Source organism: Aquarana catesbeiana, linkage group LG09, assembly GCF_042186555.1.
Source record: "Aquarana catesbeiana isolate 2022-GZ linkage group LG09, ASM4218655v1, whole genome shotgun sequence".
Lineage (NCBI taxonomy): Eukaryota > Metazoa > Chordata > Amphibia > Anura > Ranidae > Aquarana > Aquarana catesbeiana.
Window position 1 is genome coordinate 268395888 of NC_133332.1, and position 23690 is coordinate 268419577.

At 41.7% G+C, this 23690-nt stretch overlaps 1 protein-coding gene across 6 annotated transcripts in view; it reads left to right on the plus strand.

The window, feature by feature from the left end:
• The window catches only part of GOLGA1 (golgin A1), a 271860-nt gene that overhangs the window by 205437 nt on the left and 42733 nt on the right, over nucleotides 1–23690 (plus strand). For all 6 annotated transcript variants that reach the window (XM_073600326.1, XM_073600327.1, XM_073600329.1 and 3 more), the window contains one exon: nucleotides 6711–6797. In XM_073600326.1, coding sequence (XP_073456427.1) covers nucleotides 6711–6797 — 87 coding nt within the window. The remainder of the gene's footprint in view (nucleotides 1–6710; nucleotides 6798–23690) is intronic.

The following is a 23690-nucleotide window of genomic DNA, read 5'->3' on the forward strand; positions in this document are numbered from 1 at the left end:
TTTATAATCATTATGATTGATGATATTGAAAAATTACATCAGTTTCCTCAGGCCCCTCCCAGATGGCGAAGACGTTGTCGATGTACCGGAGCCACGTGGAGCCACCCAGGAGGGCCTGCTCCCACTCCCCCTTTTCCCCTTCCCTTCTGTTCACTTCCTTTTTTTCCTTTCACACATTCCTTCACTCTTGTTCACATTTTTAGTCACCTTTGTCACCAACTGCACTTTTGCACCCATTTTCTTAATCAGTCCATATGTTCAGAAATATATCTAATATATTCACATTTTTTCTTTTCCTGTCTAATTTTGAAAAAACCCCTACTCAATCAATTTAATTGTCTCTTCTGGCATTTTGGTCTAAGTCATAAAAACTAATATACAAGTATAAATTAACCACATATTCAATAATTTATTAATAATAATGCTACATAATATAATTTATATACATACCACTAGTATTGATGCTCTGGAATTCTGCCGCAGGTGCCAGCCCCTCTCTGCAGGGCAGGCCTTGCGGGCCTTGGCCTGTGACTCCTTGTAAGTCGCATGGAGTGGGGTCCGTTTCTACCCTGAGGCGCCCTCTGATCTGCCGGCGTGCGGAACTGTCTGATAGTCCTCTTTGGGAACCTTGGTTGGAAGGTCCTCCTCCGTATGCATATAGGTAAAAACATATGTGACAGCTATTTGCGCTAATGCGATCATTCATGCGTTTTTTCCACTTGACATGCTAAATGTAGTCTCTTACAGCAAATTCATCCTCAGAAGACCCTAACGAATCATGTCGAAATGCGTCAGTTTTGTCTTAATTGACATGTTTGCTGTATAATGCCATGTACAATTTATGTTTTAATATTTGCACCTCATGGCTATACCCCCGAGCTGAGCTCATATTTTAACTTTTGTGTTACTATTAGGGATGGGTCAAACACCCCCCGGTTCGGTTCGCATCCACAACATGCGAACGGACCGAAAGTTCGCGCAAACGTTCGAACACCGTTAAATTCTCTGGGACTCGAACATGAGAAATCAAAAGTGCAAATTTTAAAGGCTAATATGCAAGTTATTGTCCTAAAAAGGGTTTGGTGACCCGGGTGCTGCCCCAGGGAACATGTATCAATGGAAAAAAAACGTTTTAAATTGACGTTTTTTCGGGAGAAGTGATTTTAATGATGCTTAAAGTGAAAAATAAAAGTGAAATATTCCTTTAAATATCGTACCTGGGGGGTGTCAATAGTATGCCTGTAAAGTGGCGCGTGCTTCCCGTGCTTAGAACAGTCCCTGCACAAAATGACATTTCTAAAGGAATAAAAGTCATTTAAAACTGCTTGAAGCTTTAATGTAATGTCGGGTCCCGGCAATATGGATGAAAATCAGTGAGACAAACAGCATGGGTACCCCCCCCCCCAGCCCATTACCAGGCCCTTTGGGTATTGTATGGATATTAAGGGGAACCCCGCACCAAAATTAAAAAAAGGCCCTATATACTCTGAACAGCAGCATACGGTGCGGTGGTGCAAACAAGACAGGGACTGTAGGTTTGTTCTCATGTAGAATCTGTAATTTGGAACAGGTACATTTTGTAAGTGTAGCTCCAGCCAAAAAAAATCTATTTTAAAGCTTTTTGGAAAATGTAGGGAAGGGTTATCACCCCTGTAACATTTGTTTTGCTGTCTGTACCCCTGTTCAGAAGATTTCACCTCACTTTCTGTCCCAATGACAATTGGATTTCGAAAATTTGGGGTTTTTAAGAGAAACAAGGATTGGTGATAAATCAGTGGATTCCTGTTGTCTCCCTCCGTTTGTAAGTAGGAGTCATTTGTAAGTCGGATTTTTGAAAATAGGGGACCGCCTGTATATACTATATGGCCTGCCCTATACACTCTGTGGAAAATTGGGCCTTAGGTGTTGGTGGTACCAGAACACTGTAAACCTGCACAGTTACTCTTGGTGGATGCTGGAATGGGCCCTGCTGTGAAATATTATGTTAAGAATTGTAATTACATGCCCCTGTTAAACGGGCAGAAAAATTGGGCCTCAGGCAGTGGTGGTGGTAGCACAACACTGTAAAGCCTCACAGATACTTTTGTTGAGAGCAGGAACAGGCCCTGCTGTGAAATATTAGATCAAAAATTGTAATTACATGCCCCTGTTAAACAGGGGCAGAAAAATTGGGCCTTAGGCAATAGTGGTGGTGCCACAACACTGCAACCCCTCACAGATACTCTTGTTGATCGCAGGAACGAGCCCTGCTGTTAAATTTTTGATCAAAAATTTGAATTACATGCCCCTGTGAAACGAGGCAGAAAAATTAGGCCTTAGCCACTGAAGGAATAGGATAGTCACTCAGCATCAGCATAGGCAGTCTTGAAGGGATCTCACATTCATAAATAAATGAATCGGTTACATCAGCATCAGGTGCTTGGTAGCTAGTAATCCAAGACTGATTCATTTTTATGAAGGTGAGCTGATCAACCGAGTCGGTGGACAGGCGCACTCTGTGATCGGTTACAAAGCCTCCAGCAGCACTGAATGTGTGTTCCGAAAGAACGCTGGATGCAGGACAGGCCAGTAGCTCAATTGCATATTGTGCAAGCTCTGGCTAGTGATCCATCCTCAAGACCGAGTAGCCCAGTGGATTTTTGATTGTAAAGGTCTCCTCCAAGTCTGATCTTGCCCCTAGGTATTCCTGCACCATGTACAACAGACACTGGCGATGGTTACTGGAACCGATCAGACCTTGGGGCTACGGACTAAAAAATTGTCTGAACGCATCGGTCAGATGGCCACCTTCTCCACCGCTTCTTCTGTGACTGACTGAAGCCTCAGCAACACGTCCATGAGTACCAGGAAATTGTAACCTCCCAGGCTCTGTAAACGCATTGCATAAACCTTTCTGCAAGGCCTCCCGAAGATGTTTCATCCTCGGCTCCCTCTGCGACGGCTGGATAAGTTCCGCCGCCTTACCCTTGTAACATGGATCAAGAAGGGTTGCCAGCCAGTACTGATCCCTCTCTTTGATACCACGAATCCAAGGGTCCTTTCGCAGGCTTTGCAGGATCAGGGAGGCCATGCAGCTTAGGTTTGCTGAGGCATTCGGTCCCGGAGTCCTCTGGGTCACTAAGGACGACCTGATCCGCAGCCACCTCCTCCCAGCCACATACAAGTCCATGGGTTTCTGAGGACTGAAAATGATCCCTTGAAGACTACTGCTGATGCTGAGTGCCAGGCTCCACCTCCATGCTGACACAATCCTCTTCCTCCTCCTCTTCCTGTGTGATAGGCAGGCCTACAGGAATACTGTCTAGATAAAGGGGGCCTTGAGAGGTAAGGAAGTCCTCCTCTTCCTCCCTCTGTTCTGCCTCAAGTGCCCTGTCCATTATTCCACGCAGCATGTGCTCCAACAGGAAGACAAGAGGGACAGTACCACTGATGCATGCACTGTCACTGCTCACCATCCTCATGGCCTCCTCAAATGGTGACAGGACAGTGCATGCATCCTTGATCATGAGCCACTGGCGTGGCGAAAAAAAGCCAAGCTCCCCTGATCCTGTCCTTGTGCCATACTCGCACAGGTAGTCATTGATATCCCTCTGCTGCTTGTGCACCCGCTGCAGCATTGCCAGCGTTAAGTTTCACCTGGTGGGCATGTCACAGATGAGGCAGTTTTTGGGCAGGTTGCATTCCTTTTGGAGGTCAGCCAGCCGAGCGCTGGCGTTATATGACCGGCGGAAATGCCCACAGACTTAACTGGCCTGCCTCAGGAGATCCTGTAAGCCCGGGTACCTGCACAAGAACCACTGCACCACCAAATTAAGGACGTGAGCCAAACAGGGAACATGGGTGAAAGGTCTCTGTCGGAGGGCGGAGAGGAGGTTGGTGCCATTGTTGCAAACCATTATTCCTGGTTGAAGCTGGCATGGCGTCAACCACCCCTGAGCCTGCCCCTGCAGAGCTGACAGAATCTCAATGCCTGAAATTTACTAAAAACAGTACACCAGGAATGGCCTGCGCTTGGCTAGACTATATACAATATATATACAAGCCTGTGTGTGTGTGTGTGTATATAAATATAAATATAAATATAAATATAAATATATATATATATATATATATATATATATATATATATATATAATATATAATATTGAACTGCAGCTCACTGAGTCTGCCTGAAGTAGATTAGAAACAGTACAGCAGGAACGGTCTGCAGTGAGATCTAGCTAACTGAATAAACTGCCTGCTCAAAGTAAATGAAATGACGCTCTCGCTCTCTATCTTTCTCTCCGCCAGCAACACACTACACAGGTCCGATGTGCTGGCGGCCTTATATAGTGTGGGGTGTGTACTTAACCCCCTGAGCCATAATTGGTCAAAGGCACCCTGCCTTTGGCCAATTATGGCTCTGTTTGCTTACGGCGCTGTGATTGGCCAAAGCATGCGGCCAGCAGTGCATTATGGGCCGTGACGCACTGCTCGAATCTGGCGCGAACGGCCCATAATGTTTGATCTTCGTCAAACGATCGAACAGCTGATGTTCGAGTCAAACTCATGTTCGACTCGAACAGTCAGCCCATCCCTAGTTACTATACGTCAATAAAAATTTTATTAAATCCAATAATTTTTTGAATCCTTTGATATCTATGTACTTTGCTGCTAAAAAACACCTTCTGGGGGAACCTTACCATAATGGAGAGAGACATGATATATGCAAGTGGAGAGGAAGAGCGAAGGACAAGGAATAGTTTGCTGCTGGAGTACAGTGCTCAGACAACTCCATCAGGACTGGTAATGCTGCTTGAGATTTTATTACTTTAAGTAAGGCTCAATGCACACTAGGGTTTTTTAATCTCTTAGAAGCTGATATTAGCATTTTTTTCTGCTCCTAAATCGTGTTATCCTATAAATCCATGCACGCTACTTTAGGCTATTAGCGTTTTTTTAATCTTCAGCAGCTAGGAGCAGAAAAAAAATCGTTTTTGGAGCGTTTTTCCAGCAGAAAAAAGCGAAATGTTCTTAAATGCTACTAAAACGCTCCTAACAGCTTTTTTTAATCGTTTTTCCTTTTTTCTATATGTACTGTAAAAACTCTAATAGAATGCTAATGCTTCTAAACGCTACTACAAGCCGGCACAAAAATGCTTTTATCAGCATTTTTCCTCCAGAGGTGTTTTTTTTTTTTGACTAGAGTTTTAAGCTTATAAAAAACGCTAGTGTGCATGGAGCCTAATACATTGATGGCACTGGAACCTTGAGTAGATAATGCTTTAGTTAACTGAAATAAATTTTAATACTGTACTGATGTGTGCCTGTGGAGTATCTGGGTGATATGTAGGCTGCTTACGTGGGGACTACCACTGGCACCTTGGAATGTGAAGGTAGTATTTAAATTTAAAAACTGAAGCACCACACCCAGTATATTAAAATCCAACGTAATGTTTTATTCCAAAATATAAAATTGGTGGAAGAGACAAGTGTGTTTTAGGGGCCACACATCGCTCCCTTCATTGGGGCTACTTTTTTATTTTTTTTATTCTATTCTATTTTTTGAACGCAAAAAAGAAAAAGGGTATCCAGAGAACACCTTCATTGGGCACACAGGGAATTACTTCACAGGGCATAGCACAACAGAGACCATTATCCATCATGTTATCCATGTTGAGAAATTGCCTGGTAACGGTAGCTCTGCCATTGAAAACAAAACAAACAAACCCCCTTTCAAGGTGTTTTTGTACAGGCAAAAACTTTAAGTAAGAATACTAAAAAAAAGAGAGAAAGACATGGCAGAGAGGCAAAAGGAAAAAAAGGTGAGGGGAGGGAGAGGGTGGGATTCTGAAGGGGAGTAGTCCTATAACCCTCTACCCGATGGGTCTGTAGTCAGTAAGTGTGTTGTGGAAAATTGGAAGTGTGTCCATTAAAACCATGTTTTACCAAAGCGTTCTTCCTGTTTTCGCAAGATCTTCCATAGCGCACATATTTCGTTTACTGCATTGATCCATTGTGTAATCAATGGGTTTCGTCCAGTTTTCCAATTGGACGGAATGCAGGACCTGGCAGCATTTATGAGGTGGATTACCAAAGATTTATGGTATTTTCGCTTTGGAAGCATATTGAGATGGAGGAGGCATGCTGCAGGGTCATTTTCATTTTGCCAAGGAAAAGCTTGTAAGGTCCGGGATAAGTTCACACACCTTGGATTACATTTTTGTAATCTGTTTCATGAAGTTTGGAATGCATTGGATTTCTGGTGGGAAAGAGTATTTAAGGTAATAAATCATGAGAAAATGTCCATGCACAGATGTACTGCATATCCTTTTTTTTAGGTTGTGCTGTCCTAGCGCTTACTTACCTAAACATTTGGACATGCTGAATATCCCTGTTCAAATCAATTGAAAGTGTTTTCTTTGGTTGTTATTGTCATTCAGTAGGTCTTTTAATGCCCATTAAATCATCAAATAATGTATAATGCACATCAACACATCGAACAAATGTGCACTAACGCTATTTAAAACAACAGCTCAGTTGCCTGCTGTTTTTATGAACGTTTGCACAGCAGGATTTTGGCATCGTGTGGCCATGAAAAAACATTTCCTTGCAACAGCTGGCATGTTATTTTTGACAAATCAACGGCATCTTAGAAGAAGCCATTTAAATGAAGCAAATAATTTGTTATAAGGCTATTCAGAACATTTCTTGTAATTTTTTTTCCCCAGGCTTTTCATCTGATCAAAGCTGTATCAGTATTGCTAAACTTCTCTGTGGAGGAAGAAAATCTTCTTAAAGAGACTTTAGAATATAAGGTATTTGTGTGCTATGTTAGTTAAAACTATAGTAACACCTCCTTTTTTTTGTTTTTTTTCATTCGTAGTCCATGAGCCCCCGCTGGGGAGATTTCTTCTAACTTCCTGTGCTTGTGACAGCAAAAAAAAAAAATTTAAGTGAGCAGTTGTTACTGTAACTGAAAACACAATGAGAAAAGTTAAAACGAAAACAAAGTAGATATGGCGCTGTCTGGTTGTTGTAATTGGAATTCAAATGTGTACGCTGCTCCCTTTATTAGGGGAAGAAATTGAGGTGGGAAAGGGGATGGTGTGTGATAATAGGTGTTCCTAGTGAGTAGTAATTAGATGAGTCTTACTCAAATATATGTGCACAGTTGATTAAAAACAAAATTTAAATGACTATGATGTGTAAACACTGTGCAATATAAATAAATAATGCCTTTAACGTGCAATAAATACCAAATTAATAACCATAGTATGTAACAAAATGATAATATTCGTACAAAGTCCTGGTGTGTATAAACAACTACTATATAGCAAAATGAAGTTCTAAAGTGCTCTTGTGCCAGTGAAGGAATCCTTTAGATACTCTGGTGAGCTTTTCGGTGAAACTCTCTGTGCGTGCCTTATTCGTGCTCCTATTCTGATTGCACTCACCAGATCCTTCACCCCCTCCTGGAGTCATACACCTCCACAGTATTTGCCACTGTGTAGCAATGTGGGATAACACCGTCCTTAATGTTGACTATGAGTAGATTCCATTATGAAAGAGAGAGAGGGAGCCCCAATAGCATAATACTGCATAAAATTAGTTTATTGTGCAAACGAATAGAAAGGTACTCACATGAAGCGCTCCAGATGACGTCAGAGTGACGAAACTCGTAGGGCGGAGTCAGCATACGTTCTTGCATCATTTCCTGTCACAGAGGCTTGTGTCAGCAATATATGTTTTTATTATCCCTATTTCATGTGAGTACCTTTCTATGTGTTTGCACAATAAACTAATTGTATGCAGTATTATGCTATTGGGGCTCCCTCTCTCTCTTTCATAATGGAATCTACTCATAGTCAACATTAAGGACGGTGTTATCCCACATTGCTACACAGTGGCAAATACTGTGGAGGTGTATGACTCCAGGAGGGGGTGAAGGATCTGGTGAGTGCAATCAGAATAGGAGCACGAATAAGGCACGCACAGAGTGTTGTTTCACCGAAAAGCTCACCAGAGTATCTAAAGGATTCCTTCACTGGCACAAGAGCACTTTAGAACTTCATTTTGCTATATAGTAGTTGTTTATACACACCAGGACTTTGTACGAATATTATAATTTTGTTACATACTATGGTTATTAATTTGGTATTTATTGCACGTTAAAGGCATTATTTATTTATATTGCACAGTGTTTACACATCATAGTCATTTAAATTTTGTTTGTTGGTTATGACACGTTGTATTTAATATTGGGTCAGGTTTACGGACCACCAGTTCACCCATATTCTAATCCAAGGGTTATGCACACCGAATGCACTTATCAATGAATGCACTTATCATACTCAGTTTTTTACTAAATATTTTAATCAACTGTGCACATATATTTGAGTAAGACTCATCTAATTACTACTCACTAGGAACACCTATTATCACACACCATCCCCTTTCCTACCTCAATTTCTTCCCCTAATAAAGGGAGCAGCGTACACATTTGAATTCCAATTACAACAACCGGACAGCGCCATATCTACTTTGTTTTCTTTTTAATTCACTTACTCCACCTAGTGGTAGTAATCAGTAGAGGCAGCAGTTCCAAATGATTATTTCCTACCTCAAGTAGTACTTATTCCTTTGCGCGGTGACTTTTTTTCCTTTTCTCAATGAGAAAAGTGCCAAGCCAGTTGTATAAAGTCCAGAAAATAATTTTATTAAATGCTTTGTTTTGCTCTGAAGGACCATCTTCTTTAGGACTAATAAAAAATTGGTATAAAATTTACAATAAATATCTATACGGTTCTCATCTATATTAAGTGTTTGTAAAAATTATAAAAGTTCTACAAAGATAAATAATTAGAAAAAGCAATGTAAAGTCAAAGCCAAAAAGCGATCACAGTAAGGTCACAGTAACCAGTTGCATACTGGCTGTAAATTAAAATAAATAAAATAGAATACAATATAGAATGAATATATACAAAGATTAATTTAAAAAAAAGCTATGATAATAATGAGACCCCTGTATAATTTTTATGACTGACACGACAATAGGAGGATTATAAGAAATGAGTTACATAGTTGGTAAGGTTGTAAAAAGACATTAGTTCATCCAGGTCACCCTGAGTGTTTGTGTTCATTTATGTCACTACTGTTTTCCATTGTCTGTACATTGTGCCAAGAAACATCTTAAAGTTTTTTTGAATTTATCTACATGCTGACAACACCAACTGTGGAAGGGAGTTGCACGTCCTTACTGCTTTTACAGTAAAGAACCCCTTTCACAGTTAAATATTGAACCGCCTCTCATCCAGCTTCAATGTGAGGCTGCATGTCTTCTTTAGAGACCTTAGGTTAAACCATTTCCTACCATTGCTTCCAAGTCCTCGTTTAACCACTTCAATACCAAGCACTTTTGCCCTCTTCCTGCCCAGATCAATTTTTAGCTTTCATTGCTCTCACATTTTGAATAATTACTCTGTCATGCTACACTGTACCCAAATAAAATGTGTATCATTTTTTTTTCATACAAATAGAGCTTTCTTTTGGTGGTATTTAATCACCACTGGGTTTTTTATTTTTTGTGATATAAGCGAAAAAATTCGTGAACATTTTGAAAAAAAAACCCATATTTTTCTTAGTTTCTCTTATAAAGTTTTGCAAATTATTGATTTTTCTTTATACATTTTAGGCCATATTGTATAATGCTTCATATCTTTAGTAGAAATAACCCCAATTAGTGTATATTATTTAGTCTGTGTGAAAGTAATAAATTCCACAAGCTACGCTATGTATCATTGAAAATTGATCAATCCTGATGATTTAACTTCCTATCTTAAAGCCTTGAAATGTCAGGACAGTGCAAATACCCCCCCCCCCCCCCCAAGATGACCCCTTTTTGGAGAGTAGACAGTCCAAGGTAATTAGTAGGAGGCATGGTGACTTATTTGAAGTTGCAAGTAGAAGGCAGAAACATGGTTGATAAAGAATCCAGGACCAAATGTGGAACGGATGATGGACTTTATAGGCACCACAATAACATATTAAAAATTTGATGAGCTTTATTACAAATTATATAAATCAACCTTGCTAAAAACGTTTTCTATTCAAAATACGGCAATGTTGCCTTAAACCATATATCACTCCACCTAATATACCAATAACATTTGGCTATCTATTCATCAAAAGAACCATGGAGCTGGGTCCATTGGTGTTGCATCAGATGTAGCGTTGAAGAATAGGAGGTGTGCCGTAACTCAGCTCAGCTCTACATGTTGCGTGTGAAAACTTTTCTTAAATTTACCACACTGGGTGGTACTGAAGCAGCGGAGCTCTGCAGTGGATGTTCTTTTACATGGTGACTATATGAAAATACTCTACGATATAAGGAAGTGTATACTGGGTTTGGAAAACCTTACAATCCCAGTCACCAATACAGCACCCAAGCTGAATCGACCTGTTTGTATCTTATGTTGGTATTATATTAACAACAAAATTTATAGAACTGGGTTTGCTGCGCAATCTTCACTATATATAGAGCAGTACAATTTCTGGCATTACATCCCTCTGTTCTCTGCTGTATCCTGGATATCTGCCCTCTTGTATGCTACCTTGATTGAAAAGATAATACATGCCTAAGCTCTTGAAGAAGCATTTTTACTCGCAATGTGTAGAGCTGAGTTACGGCACACCTCTTATTCTTTAACTCTACATCTGACGTAACACCAATGGACCCAGCTCCATGGTTCTTTTAGATGAATAGATGGCTCAATGTTATTCTTATAAAAGGTGGTGTGTTATACGGTTTAAGGCAACATTGCTGTATTTTAAATAGAAAACTTTTTTTAGCATTGTTGATTTATATAATTTGTAATAAAGCTTATTGAATTTTTTTGTTTACAAACTTTTTATTAGGTACAAATAGTGGTACAAAGCGTGATATCATATATCAAGAGAAACAGAGTAAAGGAATCATCATTACAATAAATTTATGTTGATATATACAGTGTGTGATCGAATTATTTAAACAAAGTTATACAGCTTACTGTCCGGTTGTTGTTGAGATACATCTAGTTCAAATATTCCTGAGTGAGTTTTTGATTATAAAAATTATTTATTCAGGGTTTAAGAATTCTGCATGAATAAACCAAGGGTCCCATTTTTTTGTCAAATAGATGTTTTGTATTGTTTAGGGTATGAAATATTTTTTCCATGAGGATGATATTGTTAATTGTTATCAGTTGGGTTAAGGTAGTGAGGAAGATTTCCAGTGGTATGCAATAAGCCAGTGAATAGAAACCCATATTGTATGAACCAGTCTCATGTGATAGGTAGTTAGTCCTATGATAGGGGTGAATAATAGACAGTTGGAGAGAGAGGGGGGTATGTTATTTCTTTATGGTTTATCATGGAACACAGAGCTATAGTATTAACTACAGTCAGGTCCATAAATATTGGGACATCGACACAATTCTAATCTTTTTGGCTCTATACACCACCACAATTGAAATGAAATGAACAAGATGTGCTTTAACTGCAGACTTTCAGCTTTAATTTGAGGGTATTTACATCCAAATCAGGTGAACGGTGTAGGAATTACAACAGTTTGTATTTGTGGCTCCCACTTTTTAAGGGACCAAAAGTAATGGGGCAATTGACTGCTCAGCTGTTCCATGGCCAGGTGTGTGTTATTCCCTCATTATCCCACTTACAAGGAGCAGATAAAAGGTCCAGAGTTCATTTCAAGTGTGCTATTTGCATTTGGAATCTGTTGCTGTCCACTCTCAATATGAGATCCAAAGAGCTGTCACTATTAGTGAAGCAAGCCATAATTAGGCTGAAAAAACAAAACAAACCCATCAGAGAGATAGCAAAAACATTAGGTGTGGCCATATCAACTGTTTGGAACACCCTTAAAAAGAAAGAATGCACCGGTGAGCTCAGTAACACCAAAAGACCCGGAAGACCACGGAAAACAACTGTGGTGGATGACCGAGGAATTTTTTCCCTGGTGAAGAAAACACCCTTCACAACAATTGGCCAGATCAAGAACACTCTCCAGGAGGTAGGTGTATGTGTGTCAAAGTCAACAAACAAGAGAAGACTTCATCAGAGTGAATAGAGAGGGTTCACCACAAGATGTAAACCATTGGTGAGCCTCAAAAACAGGAAGGCCAGATTAGAGTTTGCCAAACAACCTCTAAAAAAGCCTTCACAGTTCGGGAACAAAATCCTATGGACAGATGAGACCAAGATCAACTTGTACCAGAGTGATGGGAAGAGAAGAGTATGGAGAAGGAAAGGAGCTGCTCATGATCCAAAGCATACAACCTCATCAGTGAAGCATGGTGGTGGTAGTGTCCTGGCGTGGGCATGTATGGCTGCCAATGGAACTGGTTTTCTTGTATTCATTGATGTGACTGCTGACAAAAGCAGCAGGATGAATTCTGAAGTGTTTCGGGCAATATTATCTGCTGTTGGGAAAATGCCTCCGAACTAATTGGAGGGCGCTTTACAGTGCAGATGGACAATGACCTGAAGCATACTGCGAAAGCAACCAAAGAGTTTTTTAAGGGAAAGAAGTGGAATGTTATGCAATGGCCAAGTCAATCACCAGACCTGAATCTGATTGAGCATGCATTTCACTTGTTGAAGACAAAACTGAAGGGAAAATGCCCCAAGAACAAGCAGGAACTGAAGACAGTTGCAGTAGAGGCCTGCCAGAGCATCACCAGGGATGAAACCCAGCCTCTGGTGATGTCTATGCATTCCAGACTTCAGGCTGTAATTTACTGCAAAGGATTTGCAACCAAGTATTAAAAAGTGAAAGTTTGATGGATGATAGTTAATCTGTCCCATTACTTTTGGTCCCTTAAAAAGTGAGAGGCACATATACAAACTGTTGTAATTCCTACACCGTTCATCTGATTTGTATGTAAATACCCTCAAATTAAACCTGGAAGTCTGCAGTTAAAGCACATCTTGTTTCATTTCAAATCCATTGTGGTGGTGTATAGAGCCAAAAAGATTAGAATTGTGTTGATGTCCCAATATTTATGGACCTGACTTTATATGGGTATATAGGCACCTTCAGGTGATGGACACTGGTATACCCAATACAGGAAGTTCACACCCTATATAACCCCTCCTCCTATCAGGAGTACCTCAGTTTTTTCGCCAGTGTATAAGGTGTTGGTCACGAGTGAAGATGTGCTCTGAAGACCTCCGCTGGAGGGATCCTTGCTGGATTTAAACAGCCTCCATAGACCTGATCCATCCAAAGTGCCACTGAGGCGAAAGTGGATGGTACCCGGGCCTTGTATAGGAAGAACGAGGTTTTGCCTGTAACGCCTCTCCTTGTAGGGCTGGACCCCGGGACCCAGGGCTTTTTGGTCATGCTTACATTACCTAAAGTTTTTCCTGGCGGGGTGCTCATATAGGTCCAAGGGAGTGGAACCCCCTCATAAAAAGGGACGCGGTCCTTGAAGGTTTGCTAACGCAGCCCACCGTGATGGGTGAAGTTTGGATCTGTCTGTCTTCAGCAGTATTCTGCGACGAGAAAAAGGTAAGGGAAGAAGACTAGGAACTGTAAAAAGTCCACCTATGCTTTTTCTTCCATGAGTAAAATGTTGTCATGCCTTAAGTCTCCACTAGAGGGAGTAAATGCACATATCTTGGTACGTTGCTTCTCAGTCACATCAGCATGTGTGTGGTCTCGGCCAGCCAGGGGGGATTCCTCATCTAGAACAAAGTTTGCCAACAGCATGTTCTTTTCCCCCCTGGGGGAACTAAGGGGCTGGGAGGTACAACAGTAGATTGAACCCCCCCGGGGGGGGGGGGGGGTGCGGCGGCTTCCCTATGTTGATTTTTTTATGTCCTCACAGAAGCCCATAAGAGTCAAGCTTGATTCCCCGCCTCCCCTTTTTCCTCCCCTCTCGCTGGGTCTGCCGAGAAAGGCAGACCCGAATGCCGTTCGTACGGGTGCGTGCGGACTGCTGGTAGTTTAAACGAGGGGGGATGGGTTAATGAGTGGAGGGGGCGTGGCTTAGGCGCGGCGCCGAGCAGAGAAAAACAGACTCTCCTCAGCCGGGAGCTGGTGAGTATGGATGTCTGGCACATAGGACACAGGAGCGGTGGGGGAACGTAAGGCGATGCATATAGGCATTTCCAGTAGAGGAAATACATTTTACTCAGCACCAAGCTGAACTTTATTAGCGGCATTGTATTGCTAGACTATTGCTCAGCAAGTAGTGCATTTACCCTGCTTTTGTGCTTAGGACTATGCCTCCCAAAAAAGACACCACAAAGACCTCAAAGAAGGTACCAAAGATTTCACCCCCAGGCACTGGGAACTCCAGTCGTGCCTCCACACTGTCATCTTCTCCTGAAATACCAGCTGTAGCAAGCCAGGGTGAGTCATTGGAACAAATTGGTGGTGCAGCTGCTTCTCACATCTCAGCCCCTGTATATGTGACTGAAGATGCCTTTTTCTCCACCCTGCTGGGCCTAGAGGGAAGATTAGCGGCTTTAATCGCATCCTCCATCCAAAAGGATAGGAAGCGTGGTAGGTCCCCCTTCCCCACCTTAGACCCTTTACCAAGGGAACAGTGGGTAGAGGATGAGGTGTTACCCTCTGGCGATCAGGGAGAAAGACAAACAGATTACGCAGAGGAAACAACGGTGGATGAACCCTTTTCAGCCTCGCAATCTGAGAAATTGCTGGTACAATCTCTTACGGAGATGGTTCGTTCCACTTTCAAGCTACCCCTATCTGAGTCAGCTGAAAGTTGTTTCTTCTTTGGGTTCCATAAAACCTTCACCTCTGGTAAGAGGAAATTCAGGACAGATGCGTCGTCTCCGCGGCGACTCTAGGGTACAAACTAGAATTTCAGGAGTTTCCACCGTCTCGTTTTCTGAGGTCAAACGTTCCCAAAGATCCAGGGAAAAGGCTATCTTTGTTTTGGGCACTAGACCGATTACTGGCTCAGGGGGAGATCGTACAAATCCCCACAGAAGAGCAAGGTTTGGGGTTTTATTCAAACCTCTTTACGGTACCAAAACTGATTGGGGATGTCAGACCCATTCTAGATCTAAAGAATCTAAATCAGATGCTGAAGATCCACTCTTTTCGCATGGAGTTGATCAGGTCGGTGGTTTATATCCTACAAGGAGGAGAACTTCTGGCGTCTAACAACATCAGGGATGCAGATCTGCATGTCCCTATATTTCCCGCTCACCAAAGGTTTCTGCGGTTTGAGGTAGAACAGCATCATATTCAGTGTGTAGACTTGCCCTTCGGGCTACAGCACCCCGGGTGTCTACAAAAGTTTTGGCTCCACCTCTAGCCAGGTTAAGGGCACAGGGCATACCAGTCTTGGCGTACCTTGACGATCTATTGCTAATAGAACAGTCAGTGGCTAGTTTGGAGCAAAGCGTGCGCATTACAACCAAATACCTGGAAAGTCTGGGGTGGATTCTCAACCTAGAGAAGTCTTCCTTAAAACCGCTAAAAAGGCTGGAGTACTTGGGTCTGATCATAGACACAGCCCAGAAAAAAGCTTTATTGCCTCAGGCAAAGATCAACTCCATAAGAGAGCTGATGCAGATGGTCAGGTCGAAAGGTGATCCCTCTATTCGCCTTTGCATGAGGTTGTTAGGAAAGATGGTGGCTTCATTCAAAGCGGTTCCCTATGCCCAGTTCCATTCAAGACTGTTGCAAAACAGTATCCTGTCTGCTTGGAACAAAATGGTTCAAGCTTTAGACTTGCCAATGCGGCTGTCCCCAAGGGTGTCCCAATCAGTTGGTGGTTGGTAACCCAGAATCTGCTGAAAGGAAAATCCTTCAGACCAGTTATCTGGAAAGTGGTAACGACAGATGCTCGCCTTTCAGGTTGATGAGCAGTGCTAGAAAAGACAACTGTCCAGGGACAGTGGTCAAGGACAGAAAGGACCTTGCCCATCAACATCCTAGAGATTCGGGCAGCAGGTCTGGCTCTTAAGGCATTGGCAGGCTGACTTCTTGAGCCGCCAGCAGTTGCTCCCGGGGAATGGTCTCTTCACCCCGACATTTTTCAGGCTATTTGCCAGAAATGGGGGGACTCCGGACGTAGATCTTCTGGCGTCCAGGTTCAACATGAAGTTGGTCAACTTTGTGTCCAGGACAAGGGATCCACTTGCATGTGGAACAGATGCGTTGGTGACCCCGTGGGATCAGTTTTCACTGATTTATGCATTCCCCCCTATTCAGTTGCTGCCACGACTTCTTTGCAGGGTCAAGCTGGAAAGAAAGCAGGTAATTCTGGTAGCCCCAGCATGGCCCAGAAGGCCCTGGTATGCAGAAATCAAAAAGATGGCGGTGGAGGATCCATGGTCCCTTCCACTACGGCCAGACCTACTCTCTCAGGGGCATATATTCCATCCTACCTTACAAACTCTAAATTTAAGGGCTTGGCTATTGAAACCCACATTCTGAAGAAATATGGGCTTTAAGGGTCAGTTATCTCTTGATTAATGCCAGGAAGCCAAGTTCCAGAACTACATATTATAGAGTCTGGAGGGCTTATGTTTCCTGGTGTATATCCAAGGGTTGGCACCCTCGGAAGTACAATATAGGCAGAATTCTTGCCTTTCTACAGGTAGGGGTAGAGCTAAAGTTCGCCTTGAGTACTATTAACGGCCAAGTATCAGCCTTATCAGTCTTATTTCAAAGACCGCTTGCTTCGCATTCTTTGGTCCGGGTTTTTATGCAAGGGGTGATGCGGCTTAATCTGCCAGTCAGACCTCCTTTGAACCCTTGCGACTTAGTTTTGTCAGTATTACAAAAACAGCCATTTGAACCGATACAGCATATTCCCTTAGTCCTTGTGACAAGGAAGTTGGTGTTCTTGGTTGCTATATCCTCAGCAAGGAGGGTTTCGGAATTGGCTGCTCTTTCTTGTAAAGAGCCATATTTGATTATTCACGAGGACAAAGACGTGTTGCGTCCTCGTCCAAATTTTCTGCCTAAAGTGGTCTCAGGCAGTGGCGTCACTAGGGTTGGTGTCACCTGGTTTAGTAAAACATGGTGTCCCCTCCTGCCTAGGCTGCCAAGCACCCTGCAGGCAGTGCATGGTCACGGGGCGCACCCAAAACCAGCCCCTGTAGATGATAGTATAGGGTGGTATAGTGACAGGTTAGGGTAGTATGGAGTGGTATAGGGCAGTTTTGGGTGGCACAGGGCAGGTTAGGGTATTATAGAGTGGTATAGTAGCAGGTTGGGGTGGTATGGGGTAGGTTGGATTGGTATATTGGCAGGTTCGGGTGGTACAGGGCAGTTTGGGGGTGGTACAGGGCAGGTTGGGGTGATGCAGGGCAGGTTAGAGTATTATAGGGTGGTATAATGGCAGGTTGCGGGTGCTACAGGGTAGGTTTGGGGTGGTACACGGCAGGTAGGGGTGGTACAGGGCAGGTTTGGGGTGGTACACAGCAGGTAGGGGTGTGTGACAGTGTGCTGTGCAGTAACTTATAGCATACCTCATGTTTGCAGATGAAGACCCGGGTGGGTGGGCGGGGCTGCTGTGTCCTCGGCTCTATCTCTTTCAGCTGTGGGATCAGCGTGAAGGGGTCTGTGGGAGGAGTGGAGGAGGCAGTCACAGCCCTAGCTCCGCCCACCTAATCCGGCTGCCACGGGAGATATTGGAGATCCCTGAGTGACAGCTGTGGCGTGTTATAGGCAGCCTCCCCCGCACGGCTGAATGTCCTGCTCACGCCACTCCACTGCAAGCAATAGCGTTTAGCGGCGGCCCCAGTGTCACCCCTCTGGCTGGTGTCACCTGGTGCGGGCCGCTCCCCCATAGCAATGCCACTGGTCTCAGGTTTTCACCTGAATCAAGATATTGTCCTGCCATCATTTTTTCCAAAATCATGTTCTAGGGAAGAGAAGTCACTACATTGTCTTGATGTGGTGAGAGCGGTCAAAGTCTATTTAAAGATGACTGCTTAGATCCGGAAGACTGATGTCTTATTTGTACTGCCAGAAGGTCCTAAGAAAGAACAGGCAGCGTCAAAGTCCACTGTCGCTAAGTGGATTTGGCAAGTTATAATTCAGGCTTATGGTTTAAAAGGTGTAAGATTCCACCTTTTCAAGTCAAAGTGCACTTGACCAGAGCAGTTAGTGCTTCTTGGGCAGTGCATCACCAGGCCTCCATGCCTCAGATCTGTAAGGCCGCAACTTGATCTTCAGTACATACATTCACCAGGTTTTATCAGGTGGATGTAAGAAGGCATGAGGATATTGCCCTTGTGCGCAGTGTGCTCCAGGCAGCAGTGTAGGTCCCCAAGTCTGGGAGTGCCCTACGTATTGTCTCCCTCCCCTCAAATAGCATTGCTATGGGACGTCCCATATAGTTAATACCATGGCTCTGTGTCCCGTGATAAACGATAAAGAAAATAGGATTTTTATTACAGCTTACCTGTAAAATTCTTTTCTTGGAGCACATCATGGGACACAGAGGTTCCTCCCCTCTTTCTGGGGTTTAGGTATATTGATTTGCTACAAAAACTGAGGTACTCCTGGTAGGAGGAGGGGTTATATAGGGTGTGAACTTCCTGTATTGGGTATACCAGTGTCCATCACCTGAAGGTGCCTATATACCCATATAGTTAATACTATGGCTCTGTGTCCCGTGATGTACTCCAAGAAATGGATTTTACAGGTAAGCTGTTATAAAAATCCTATTTTTCTGAGATTTTAGATGCAAATTTCTCAAGTAGCTTCCATATCTAAGATACCTTCTTCACATTCCCAAAAAATGTGTGAAAATGAACCTGTTAAAACACAACCTCTAAAACAATTCTGAGGGACTGAAGGGAAAATGGAGTGGAGTTTTGCTGGTGTATAATGCCATCTTGTGAGCAACTTTATTGCTGTCTCTCTGATTTTGATTGATCCCCTGCATTTAAGTAAATTGTTGATACAGTCAGCCCAATTTTCTGTGGCTAGAGAGGTATCACATTCTTGTTCCCATTTGAGCATATAGGGATGTTTGTCTTGACTATCTATATTAATCAGATTTGAATATATTTCAGATATCAGACCTGCAACTCTTGGAGAACTAAAACATATTTTTATATAGAATGTGGGTGATATTGTATTGGTTAATCGAAAGTGTGTGTTATAAAAGTTTCTTATTGTAGCACTGACCCCCGCAGGAGCTGCTGTATTTTAATTGGGACTGTACTCTGCTTCGTTACCCCTTTGTTTTCACTCAGTCCCCCTGACACAGCTGTGGTGTAATATAGTGTGCAGTAAAGCTCTTAAGACAATTTCACAATATACAATGTAATATACCTTTTTGTCTTTACCTTTGGCCTCCACTTGCTTGATAATGCAAAGGAAAACAACACTCACACAATTCTACTTAAACAAGAACCTTTGTTTACTGTATTTGTTTTAAAGTAAAACACTACAATAGTTGTACTGTCAGACCAACGTAGTCTGACAGCCAACTGATTTCAGCTTACAAAGATATTATACAGATGTAAAGTGTTTGAAATAACTTGCTAGTAATGTGCTAAGGAAAATAGGATAAATGGCAGAGTGAATTGATTTCACTATGAGCACTGTCCTATCCTTTGCACGCTTTGTAACTATAAGGAAATCAAATGCTGATTTAATAAAGTATAGTACGATATTTATGAAGCTCCTATTATCTGATATCACAGTAACTTCAATATGGCAATGAAACACAAAGCCTTGTGTTTTATTAGACAGTCCTTCTTTTCTTCTTTCTTCTGCTAGCTATGAATAAAGTGAATTTGTAATCCAATGGTTAATGACTCCCGATAAAAGCAAGCTGGATATTTAATCAAAGTTATGATAAAGCAGTACTGCAGCTATCTCTGATGCCAATGACACAGTATCAAGTCCTCAATGAGATACAGGCCCGGGCCTAGTTTTAGCACAGTCTAATCCTCTTGACTTTGCTTGTGGGACTATGGATCCCAGCAACTCTGTATTGTATAGATGAATATGTAAAAGTGCATCAAGGAAGCTTTTGGGCAACAGCCCTCTCACCCAACCAGGACAGTGTTGTCAGGAAGTTCCGCTCTGGTGTACAGGGTCCTGTCTCCGGCCGGCACCTCCGTACTGCTCCGCTCCACACAACGAGACACTCCGGAACTCTCTGATGGCTCCGACAGGCTCCTCTGGCTCCTTCCCAGATTTGCCCTGCTGTCAGCCCAGCTCACTGGTGTAGCACAGTATTGCTGCTCGGATCGCTCTTCCGTGGAGGTAGGCCCTGCTGCGCTGGAAACCTTGCACAGATCCTCCCAGGCTGGCCATGCGTTTCCAAGAGACCTAAGAGCGCCGAGCCCTTTTATAATCTTCCCACAATGCAGTTTTGTTCTCCTGATGTTCATGGGAGTTAATGGGCATTATGGGTAGGTCAAGTTAATGTCCAATGTAAACAAACACTTCCATGTTAACTTCTTGAATGATGAAAAATAAAGTCCTTTCATATTTTGGCCGCTAGATGGCGCCAGATGCTAAACTATAACATACATTAATTTATATATCAAAAATGTGACCGCTACACTTATTTGGAGGAATCTCCAGAGTTCACTATTCGGGATTTTATATTTGGTTTTTAGTGATGCGAAAGAGGTAAATGTAGTGTCTTCTGTGAGTGTTTTGAGGGTGGTTAAGTTATTATTGATCCACCATATGAATTCCTCCGTGTCTTGGTGGATTGATAGGAATTTGGCATCGCCTATAAAAGAGACGTATGGGGGTGTGGTTGACATTATATTAAATTTTTTTATAATGTAATTTCCAAAGTTGATAAGAATTTGCGACTGATTAAGAATTGCTAAGGTATGGTATGAAACTTTGTTGCCCCATAAAGACTATACAATAGAATATGGAAGAATTGATTCTTTTTCAAATTTGACCCATGGGATTTTAGGGTTTTGGATGTGCTATTGGGCTGTTTGGGACCATCTAGCTGCTAGATAATATAACCAAAAATCTGGGAGGCCTAGTCCTCCACTTTTTTTGTGATTTATATAATACTGTTTTAGAAATACGTGGATCGGAGTCTGACCATATGAATTTGTTAACATCTGATTAGAATCTAATAATTATTATCTTATTTAATCTAATCGGAAGTGCACGAAATATATATAGAAGCTTTGGTGGAAATGTCATTTTTATAGCCGTTATTCTACCCAAAAATGAAATATTAAATGATTTCCATAATTTCATTATCATTCTTAGTGTTTGTAACAGGGGTAGGAAGTTTTTAGCAGCTAGATTAATAATATCTGGGGTGAGATAGATACCTAAGTATAGGAGGGTCTCCATCGTCCACGTGAAATTAAATGAGGGTCGAATGTTATCTAGTTGGGATGGGGGTATGTTTATAGGCATGCCTAATGATTTCGATACATTTACCGATAGCCCGGAAAGTGAAGAGAACATTTTTTACGTATGTAATAGCTTTGGTAACGATATGTTAGGTTGTGTGAGGAACAATATCATGTCATCTGTATACATATTAAGTTTATATGTATTATTATTTGAGTAACCTTATATATCTGGGTGCTGTAATATTGCAGCGGCTAACGGTTCGATCGCAAGGGCGAATAATAAAGGTGAAAGGGGGCATCCCCGTCTGGTGCCTTTACCTACCTTGAAAAAGTCTGAGTTACAACCTGGTTATCTTATCCTGGTGGAAGGGTTGTGATAAAGTGCATGAAAGACATGGATGAATTCTCCATGAAATCCATATTTTTGCAAAACTATATCTAGGTATTTCCATGTTACACTATCAAATGCCTTGTTAATATCCAGGCTTAATAGAAGTACAGGATGTGATTTGATATTAGCGTCCTGAATTATTTTTGTTACTAATCTGAGGTCTGTGATTTGTCTACCTGGGATAAATCCTGATTGGTATGTGGATATCAGGGAGGGGATTATCGATGCTAATCTATTGGCTAATAATCTACTATAAATCTTGAGGCCATTGCTAATTACAGAAATTGGCCTGTAGTTTTTGGGTAATGTATGATCTTTATTTGGTTTCGGGACTAGACATGTTGGCTAGAAGCATCTCTTCTGGAAATTGATCTCCTTTCAAAATTTTATTGTATAATTTTGTTAGATTTGGGGTTAAAAGTTGTTGAAATTGTTTTTTAATAAAAGGAAGAGAACCCATCTGGACCGGGTGCTGAGCCTCTTTTGAGGGATTTAATAATTTGAAGGATTTCTTCTGTGGAGCAATTCAAAAGGTCAATCTGTGAAGGGGCAGGTGTGGGTATAGGAATTTTATCTAACCATGTTAGTGCAGTGGGTGGGATTGAGGAAGATGGTTTGGAGAGGAGGTCGGAATAAAATTTGGAAAAAATGGATAGAATATCTTGCGGATGAGTGACTAGTTGGTTTGCATTATTTTTAAGCTTGTAGACATGAGTAGGCTTTATTGATTGGTTTAATTTTACGAGCAAACATTGTAGAGTACGTATTACTTGAAAGGAAAAAATTGCTTTCGACCAGCGGAGTGCCTTCTCTGCCTTAAATGTTAGTAAGTAATCTAATTTGTTACATTTTTGGGAGATCCTGTTGAAGATATCTGGGTCGTGTGTTGGTGTGGTCCTTATACAATTTGTGAAGATCTCTCGTGAGGGAGTGTATCTTTACCCATTTTTCCCTGTTGGATTGAGCTGCCATCTTAATAAGGCAACCTCTCAAAACAGCTTTGTGTGCTAGCCATAAAATATCTGGTGAAGTATTTAATATGAAATAATCTTTAATTGACAAGGCTTTTTCATGTTGATGTTTGGGATCTGTTAATAAAGATTTGTTGAGTCTCCATGAATATGGTGTTGAGGAAAGACCTATAAATTGTGTATTAAGAGTGGTTATATGGTGATCGGACCAGGAACATGGATGGATTGATGCATCCTGTGCGTTAGACTATATTTTTTGTACTCCTATAATCTTAGCTAAGCGTGAGTATGAATCGTGTGGGTGTGAGTAGAAGGTATATTCACGCGCCCCTGTGTTTTAATGCTCTACATGAATCAATGAGTTGTAAGTCATTAATATGTGTAGAGGTTGTTTTTGAAAATGTTTTTGAGCGCATATTTTGTCTACTACGGTCTAAATTTGATTGTAATACTGAGTTAAAGTCTCCGCCTAGTATAATATGAGGTGAATGGTAGCGCTGTAAGGTGTTAAAAAATTGTATGAAGAATGTGGTTTGTGTGTCATTCGGTGCATACACATTGGCAATTGTCAGTTCTCTGCAAGATAGGATGCCTTTAATTATAATAAATCTACTGTCTTGATCCCTGTAAACCTGTTGAACCTCTAGAGGGAAGGACTTATGGATAAAGATAGCTACCCCTTTCGTTTTGGTGGATGTTGAGGTAAATAAAAATTGTTTATAAGCTTTATGGAAGAAATTAGGGAGATTTTGTCTTTCATAAAGTGAGTTTCCTGTAATAGGATTACTTTTGCATTTAATTTCTTATATTGTAAAAAGGCTTTTTCCTTTTATTTGGAGAACTAAATCCCTATACATTGTGTGAAATAATCCTGATGGTCATGGTGGTGGATTGTATTGTGGGGGAACATCAGGAAGTGAAAATATGTGATAAAAAAAGGATGGCGGTATTATCTAGATTATAAACATTTTTTACTGTTTCTGAGGTCAACCTGGTGTACA